The 9349-nt window shown below is 30.8% G+C and overlaps 2 protein-coding genes and 1 pseudogene across 3 annotated transcripts; all 3 read right to left on the reverse strand.

The window, feature by feature from the left end:
• Window positions 1-2331: 2331 nt before the first annotated feature.
• Window positions 2332-3659, reverse strand: LOC107019946. The gene is given in 3 exon segments (XM_027916814.1): window positions 2332-2596; window positions 2698-3225; window positions 3295-3659. Coding segments are annotated over 3 exon segments (798 nt in total). The 5' UTR covers window positions 3367-3659; the 3' UTR covers window positions 2332-2398.
• Window positions 3660-3907: 248 nt separating this feature from the next.
• On the reverse strand, window positions 3908-5298 carry LOC114077361 (protein MAIN-LIKE 2-like). 2 transcript variants are annotated; one of them, XM_027917333.1, is made up of 3 exons: window positions 5191-5298; window positions 4268-5061; window positions 3908-4170 (listed from the first exon to the last, which is right to left on the reverse strand). In XM_027917333.1, the coding sequence occupies exons 2-3, from the start codon at window positions 5057-5059 to the stop codon at window positions 4021-4023; spliced, it is 942 nt and encodes a 313-aa protein (XP_027773134.1). In that variant the 5' UTR covers window positions 5060-5061; window positions 5191-5298; the 3' UTR covers window positions 3908-4020. The 2 variants fall into 2 exon arrangements, with proteins under 2 accessions (XP_027773134.1, XP_027773135.1); XM_027917334.1 differs by lacking the exon at window positions 5191-5298 and having other exon boundaries at window positions 4268-5112.
• A 564-nt stretch (window positions 5299-5862) lies between these two features.
• On the reverse strand, window positions 5863-7141 carry LOC107020125 (annotated as a pseudogene).
• Between the last annotated feature and the right edge of the window lie 2208 nt (window positions 7142-9349).

Here is a 9349-nt window from a genome sequence, read left to right on the forward strand (position 1 = left end):
ATAATGCACCTAATGCATCTGTTGAAGATCAAAATATTAATTATCATTCTACAGCGATTCCATACTTAGATCGCACTGAAGAAAATGCAGAAGATTTTATCTACACCAGAGATGACGGTTCCATTCGAACGACACTTTGGAATTCAAACAATCCTAAACATATCCAGTCAGGTTCGATTGTTGAAAACTAAATATTTTGTAGTTGTTTATTTATTTATTTATTTATTTCATGTTGATTAATTTAATTTGTATATGCAACTAGGTATGTTATTTATGAATAAGATGCAAATGAAATTTGCAGTAAGAGCATATATCTTGCTATTAAAAAAGAATTTCTTTGTGATCAATCCAAGAGTAAAAGTTGAAAAGTTATTTGCAAGCGTCATGAATTAGGTGATTGGATGATTCTGTTTAGAGAGATTTCAAGTAGTATGTGGAAGACAGAAAAAATGGTTGAACCGCATACTTGTCTTACAGATAACTATAAGGAGGATCATTTAAATTTGAATGTTAACATGATTGTCACTTCATTAATACCATATGTTATGCTAAATCCAGACATAAATATTAAGATGATCCGTGAAATTATCAAAGGAAAGCATCACTATACTCCTAGTTATTGAAAAGCACAAAAAGGTCGAAGAAAAGCATTTCGAATGATTTATGGTGATTTTGAAAGTTCATTTAAGGCATTACCTCGATACATGGCTGCACTACAATTATTCAATCCAGGCACTATTATTGAGTGGGAGCATCATTCTACAACAATGCAAGGTGAGAAAATTTTAAATTTCTTTTTTGAGCTTTTAAACAGAGCATTGATGGTTTCAAAAGTTGTAGGCCGGTCATTTCTATCGACGGCGCACATCCTTATGGTTTGTATGATATCAAACTGTTAATTGCGGTTGGAATTGATGTGAATGGAAATATTTTTCCACTTGCATATGCTTTAGTTGCACGTGAGAGTTTTGAGTCTTGGTCATAGTTTCTCGAGTTATATGGACATATGTAGTTTGTGAACGACAAGGAATTGGTCTTATTTCTGACCGTCATCAAGGAATTTTGCAGTGTGTTTAATCTTATGATTGGTTGAGTCCACCTAACATATACCATAGATTTTGTGTTCGACACTTAAAAGCAAATTTTAATAAAAAAATTGTAAATAGTGAACTCAAAAAACTAATGTGGTTGGCTGCTACTGAGCATCAGGAGAAAAAGTTTGTGCTACAGATGCAACAAATTCAAAACATTGTCTCCTGCAGCATATGAATGGTTAAATGAATTTCCTTTGGAAAAATGGACAATGTATAAGGATAGTAATCGTAGATGGGGTGCCATGACGACAAATGTGTCTGAGTCATATAATGGTTTATTGAAAAAAGCTCGGGGCTTCGTGTGACTGTCATGGTTCGAATGACGTTCAAAGCTCTCATTGATCGTTATGTCGAAAGAAACAATCTTGCAATTGCATTACTTCAAAGTAATATCTCATGGCCTCTTGAGATAGATAAAAAATTTAATGATTATTATCAAAGAGTTCAAGGGCACACAAATATGATGACTTACAACACAGGTGATGGTGTTTTTGAAATTCTTACTTTTGCTCATGATGGTAAAGGTGGAAATGTCCACAAGGTTACTGCAAAAGGTAAGAAATGTTCTTGTGGAAAATGGAGAAACTATCATATGCCTTGCTCGCATGCCATCAAATTTTATGGACTTCGCGGAATCGAGCCAAAATCTTATGTAAGTAAATTCTACAGTGCAAAATATTACAAACGAACATACAGTGAGACATTTAATCTAGTGCGTGATGAAATGTATTGGCCACCAACTCCTTTTAATTTAATTGCAAATACTAAATATTTGCGGGCAAGTGGTACGCAAGTAAGAAGCCGACTTAAGAATGATATGGATATAGCTCCGGCTCGCATGACTAGAAAACGTAGTGTTTGTAAGGAGACATGTCACACAAAGGCACGATGTCCTACTCGATTTAAATATTTTGTCTATGTTTTTAAGGTTAATGTGTTTTTATTATCTTGTTATTAATATCATGATATATCTTTTATATTTATCTGTTGACATGAATTTAATTTGTCTTGTGCATTTTAAATATTGTACGTATAATATCTTTACATTATTATTATATTATTGATTTGAACTCTATTAAAAAATAATGATTTGACCTAATATAAAAAGTATTGATTTGACCTAACATAAAAAGTATTGATTTGACCCATGACATAAAAAAAATTAAATCCTGCAAACTTGTTCAAACATAAAAAAAAAAGAAGGAAGAATCTCATTACTTTGTTCAAACTTGCACGAAACAACAAAATTTACATATTTCAAAATTCGAATCTTCAGCCTTTTAGAATAAAGGTGCATAGAAAAATTATTCTTCTGAATCCGAATCTTCTACATCTTCATTTTCATCTTCATTTTCAAAATCTTCCTCATTTTGATAATGACTGCCTGTTCCACATCTAGTTGATTTGTGTAGCCTAGATGTTCTCCGAGGTGGATTTTGTCTAATAAGAACTAAATTTTGTGAAGCCCTAGCATTAAATCTTGAATCATCGGACACAGTTACCTATAATACAATATAACATAATATAATCAAATAAACATGCAATAGAATTAAAAAAAATTTATAAAAAGTTAAAAAAATTGTATGAAAATTATTATACTTACATTCGAAAAATTCAGTCTTCCACCAAATGGAGAATTATGTATAGGAAATTCATGCATACCATGTTGAATACCATATTGAGATCCACTAAATTGTGCAAAACCAGATATTGGAACCTGTGGAGTTACAAAACCTACTGTTTGCTGACTAGAAAAATTACCATTAGTGTTAGAGGGCTCTGTAGAAAAATCAAACGTGGGATAATAAGGCTCGTGAGTCGCTACATTAGTGTTAGAGGGCCCTGCAAAAAAATCAACTGTTTCACCAGCGGTACTTCTACCTCGACGAGCACCCTCTCTCGGTGTTGTTTGTCGTGATCGGCGAGATACTTGTACTGGTGGTGGTTCATCGTATTGAGTGGGAGGATTGTAATCAGGATTAAAGCTCAATCGTGTTCCCTGAAAGGCCGCATTCATTGACTCCATTGAAATACGAGCGACTTGCTCTGCATATTGTCTCATTTCATTAGATTGATTTTCATCATTTTCAATCATCCGAGCTCGACGATACTGCATTTCATGACCACTAGCCTATAATGAATAAACAAATATTAATAACAAAAAAATTATTAAAGATTGACATAATAATTTAAAATTTACATAATATACATACTAATGCCCTTTTTGTACAACATGTTGTGGATTTCCAATGACCATGCGGGTATGCCTCATGTACCAACGAAAGTAATCTGTTTGATCACTTACAAATGGAGGTCGAAATATACGATTTTGACGTTGTTCCCATAAATATTGTGTGTAGTTAAATGCATCTATATCTTCTTGTTTTATTTTGGATCGTTTATCACGCTTAAAATGATATTCGAAAAATTGGGTACATAGTCAAGGAATATGTTGTAAATAACCGAACTGTCTCACAACACGATCAACCATGTGCCACTCACGATAAATTCCATAAATCAGTGGCACCTGTGCCATCCAGACACGTTGTCCTGACCGACACCACTCAGGCAAAATCATTAATAACATCTTCCGAATAAGGCTGCCAAATAAACTATAAAAAAATAATGAAGTAAGATAACTATAAAAACAACATTGGCAAAAAAAAAATATGTACGTGAAAATGAACAATCTTACAAATTAATTTTTTTGTACCATTGTGTCATAACATATTTTACTTTTAAGGACCTAACAAGAATCTATGTATATGTCATTTTATTCACATAATTTTCTTGGGTAGTGAAACGTAAGTGCCTCATTTAAAGATCTACCAAATATATTCTTATTTAAAATAAAATAAAATATGAATAGTTTAAGATACTAATAATATTAAATACCTGTTCATCAGTTAGATTATCTAGTACATCCCTAATCACACCGATTTACAGTTCGTGCCTCATTTTGATGATTTCTATGTCGCGTCCATTTACGTGCAAGCGCAGTTGAAGCCTCAAGTTGATTGGTTCTTAGAGGCTTTGGAAATGGTTGCAGGGGAATAAATCTTTCCCATGCCCAAATCTAGAGTAAATAAATTCACCATTACTTATAATGCACTTAAATTTAAAAGTTCATATTACTAGTATATAAAAAATATTTAATTAAAAAATATGTATACCTGCACTAAAGAGAGAAATCCACAAACTTCATTTGATTTTTTCATTGACGCACGGCATAAACAATTATACAAATATGATAATGCGGCTGATCCCCATGCTTGAGTTGACATTAAATCTAAATTTCTCATGTCAATCAAAATGTCCAAATTAATCTTATTATTAGATTTATCCGGAAATATTGATCCACCACATAACCATAATAAATATAATCTAAATCTTTGTTGAACTTCATGCTTAGTTGAGTTATTATTAATACCATCCAAACCTTCGATATACTCAATCAATTTATATGTTAACAATCTACTAACACCAGAAAAACAACTAGTATCGGGTAACCATACGGTTAATTGAAATATCATTTCTTGTCTACCTATAATCCCTAAAGAATCTGCTCCATTTAAAATTATAGGACTACCATCTACTACCATTCCGAATAAAATTTCAATATCTTGTAAAGTTATGGTAGCCTCGCCAGTTCGCATGTGAAAAGTATGAGTTTCTGGACGCCACCTTTCAATTAAAGCAGAAATTAATCCGGAGTCATACGACACACATCCTACATTAAGAATTCCTTTAAATCTACAATTTTCAAAATATTGAAGGATGCGAGAATGTAATGGATGATATTTTATATGTTGCCAAAATTCAATATCACCACGACACGTATATAAGCAAGACCTCTCTTCTTTTATGCTACCATTCCAAATTCCTTCGGAACGATGATGAACTTGAATTTTTAATACATCATGCTTTACTGGACCAGGATGTACGTATACATTTGACGGATGCATATCTATACACAAAAAATAAAAAGAAATATTAACATTAATATAAGTATCAGACGATTGAATATATAAACAATATCATATAAAAGTATAAAATTAATTAAAATAAATTAAAAATAAAATAAATTTAAACTCACCTTATAAAGAAAAGGCTTTTAAAAACTTTAGAAAATTTGAAGAATAACAAGAATATTAAGATTGTTGGAAGATTGAAAGTAGATTGGAAGATTGAAAGTAGAATGAAATATGAATATGATATTGGCCACCAGCTCCTTTTAATTTAATTGCAAATACTGAATATTTGCGGACAAGTGGTACGTAAGTAAGAAACCGACTTAAGAATGATATAGATATAGCTCTGGCTCGCATGACTAGAAAATGTAGTGTTTGTAAGAAGACAGGTCAAACAAAGGCACGATGTCCTACTCGGTTTTAAATATTTTGTCTATGTTTTTAAGGTTAATGTATGTTTATTGTCTTGTTATTAATATTATGATATATCTTTTATATTTATTTGTCGACATGAATTTAATTTATCTTGCTGCATTTTAAATATTGTAAGTATAATATCTTTATATTATAATTATATTATTGATTTGAACTCTATTAAAAAGTAGTGATTTGACCTAACATAAAATGTATTGATTTGACCTATGACATAAAGAAAAAATAAACCCTGCAAACTTTCACTGCTTACGAATCTCATTGCGTAAGAATCTCACTACTTTGTTCAAACTTGCACGAAACAATAAAATTTACACATTTCAAAATTCGAATCTTTATCCTTTTAGAATAAAGGTGCATAAAAATTATTCTTGTGAATCCGAATATTCTACATCTTCATTTTCATCTTCATTTTTAAAATCTTCCTCATTTTGATAGTGACTGTCTGTTCCAGATCTAGTTGATTTGTGTAGCCTAGATGTTCTCCTAGGTGAATTTTGTCTATTAAGAACTAAATTTTGTGAAGCCCCAGCATTAAATCTTGAATCTCGGACACGATTATCTATAATAAAATACAATATAATATAATCAAATAAACATGCAATAAAATTAAAAAAAATTACAAAAAGTTAGAAAAATTCTATGAAAATTATTATACTTACATTAGAAAAATTCAATCTTCCACCCAATGGAGAATTATGTATAGGAAATTCACGCATACATGTTGAATACCATATTGAGATCCACTAAATTGCGCAAAATCAGATATTGAAACCTATGAAGTTACAAAACCAACTGATTGCTGACTAGAAAAATTAACATTAGTGTTAGAGGGCCCTGTAGAAAAATCAAACGTGGGATAATAAGGCTCGGGAGTCGCCACATTAGTGTTAGAGGGCCCTGCAGAAAATCAATTGTTTCACCAGTGCTCCTTCTACCTCGACGTGCACCCTCTCTCGGTGTTGTTTGTCGTGATCGGCGAGATACTTGTACTGTTGGTGGTTCTTCATATTGAGTGGGAGGATTGTAATCAGGATCAAATTTCAATCGCGTTCCCTGGAAGGCCGCATTCATTGACTCCATTGAAATACGAGCGACTTCCTTTGCATATTGTCTCATTTCATTAAATTGATTTTCATCATTTTCAATCATCCGAGCTCGACGATACTGCATTTCATGACCCCTAGCCTATAATGAATAAACAAATATTAATAATAAAAAAATATTAAAGATTGACATAATAATTTAAAATTTACATAATATACATACTAATGCCTCATGTCTTCCTGCCATGTGTTGATACTCTTTTTGTAAAACATGTTGTGGATTTCCAATGAACATGCCGGTATGCCTCATGTACCAACGAAAGTAATCTGTTTGATCACTTACAAATGGAGGTCGAAATATACGATTTTGACGTTGTTCCCATAAATATTTTGTGTAGTTAAATGCATCTATATATTCTTATTTTATTTTGGATAGTTTATCACGCTTAAAATGATATTCAAAAAATTGGGTACACGGTTCAGGAAATATGTTGTAAATAATCAAATTGTCTCACAACACGATCAATCATGTGCCTCTCACGATAAATTCCATGAATAAGTGGCACTTGTGTCATCCAGACACGTTGTCCCGATCGACACCACTCAGGCAATCCATTAATAACATCTTCCGAATAAGGTTGCCAAATAAATTATAAAAAAATAATTAAGTAAGATAAGTATAAAAACAACATTGGGAGAAAAATAAAAAAAATATGTACGTGAAAATGAACAATCTTACAAAATAATTTTTTGTACCATTGTGTCATAAGATATTTTACTTTTAAGGACCTAACAAGAATCTATGTATATGTCATTTTATTCACATAATTTTATTGGGTAGTGAAACATAAGTGCCTCATTCAAAGATCTACCAAACATATTATTATTTAAAATGAAATAAAATATGAATAGTTTAAAATACTAATAATATTAAATACCTATTCATCATTTAGATTATCTAGTACATTCCTAATCACACCGATTACAGTTCGTGCCTCCTTTTGATGATTTCTACGTCGCGTCCATTTACGTGCAAGCGCAGTTGAAGCCTCAAGTTGATTGGTTCATAGAGGCTTTGGCAATGGTTGTAGGGGAATAATTCTTTCTCATGCCCAAATCTACAATAAATAAATTCACCATTACTTAGAATGCACTTAAACTTAAAAGTACATATTACTAGTATATAAAAAATATTTAATGAAAAAATATGTATACCTGCACTAAAGAGAGAAATCCACAAACTTCATTTGATTTTTTCATTGATGCACGGTATAAACAATTATACAAATATGATAATGCGGTTGCTCCCCATGCTAGAGTTGAGATTTTAAATCTAAATTTCTCTTGTCAATCAAAATGTCCAAATTAATCTTATTATTAGATTTATCCGGAAATATTGATCCACCACATAACTGTAATAAATATAATCTAAATATTTGTTGCACTTCATGCTCAGTTGAGTGATCATTAATACCATCCAAACCTTCAATATAATCAATCAATTTATATGTTAACAATGTACTAACACCAGAAAAACAACTAGTATCGGGTAACAATCCTGTTAATTCAAATATTATTTCTTGTCTACCTATAATCCCTAAAGCATCAGCTCCATTTAAAATTATAGGACTACCATCTATTACCATTCCGAATAAAATTTCAACATCTTGTAAAGTTATGGTAGCCTCGCCAGTTCGCATGTGAAAAGTATGTGTTTCTGGACGCCACCTTTCAATTAAAGCAGAAATTAATCCGGAGTCATACGGCACACATCCTACATCAAGAATTCCTTTAAATCTACAATTTTCAAAATATTGACAGATGCGAGAATGTAATGGATGATTTTTATATGTTGAAAAAATTCAATATCACCGCGACGCGTATATAAGCAAGACCTCTCTTCTTTTATGCTACCATTCCAAATTCCTTTGGAACGATGATGAACTTGAATTTTTAATACATCATGCTCTACTGGACCAGGATGTATGTATACATTTGACGGATGCATATCTATACACAAAAAATAAAAAGAAATATTAACATTAATATAAGTATCAAAAGATTGAATATATCCACAATATCATATAAAAGTATAAAATTAATTAAATGAATTAAAAATAAAATAAATTCAAACTCACCTTATAAAGAAAAGGCTTTTAAAAACTTTATAAAATTAGAAAAATAGCAAGGCTTTTAAGAATGTTGGAAAATAGAAAAACTATAATGCAATTTGAATGAGCAATTCAATCAATTTATAACAAAATAAAAGTGTAACATTCTGAGTTGACACTATTTGCATGTGAATTGTATTCAACCAATTTATAACAAAACAAAAATTACACTATTTGCATGTGAATTACAATTCAATTAATTTAACAAAATAAAAGTTACACTATTTGCATGTGAATTACAATTCAATTAATTTATAACAAAATAAAAATGTAATATGTGACTTTGACACTATTTGCATGTGAATTGACAAAAATTTCTATAAATGCATGTGAATTTTTTTTAAAGGTTTGAATATTTTTGTAAGAATTTGACATATCACCTTTTTTTTAAAGTGACATATGATTGTCTTCAAAAAGTATATATACAAAGGAAATCGCTGCCTATGCAGCGATTTCATTTTAAAATCAATCAATTTATAAAGGAAATCACTGGCTATGCAGCGATTTCATTCTTAAAAAAAAAATTCAAGAAAATCGCTGCACATGTAGCGATTTAATTAATTAAAATATATATATATATATATATATATATATATATCATTTTGTTTTAAAAAAACAAATTCAATAATTTTTCT

The sequence above is a fragment of the Solanum pennellii genome, chromosome 5, assembly GCF_001406875.1.
Source record: "Solanum pennellii chromosome 5, SPENNV200".
NCBI lineage: Eukaryota > Viridiplantae > Streptophyta > Magnoliopsida > Solanales > Solanaceae > Solanum > Solanum pennellii.

What these genes read in the sequence shown, in the direction of transcription:
- LOC114077361 (XM_027917333.1), bottom strand. Translation starts at nt 5,059, where the DNA reads ATGCATCCGTCAAATGTATACGTACATCCTGGTCCAGTAAAGCATGAT. An exon ending in GATTTCTCTCTTTAGTGCAG is followed by an intron (nt 4,171 to 4,267) that starts GTATACATATTT and finishes TATTTACTCTAG; the next exon opens with ATTTGGGCATGGGAAAGATT.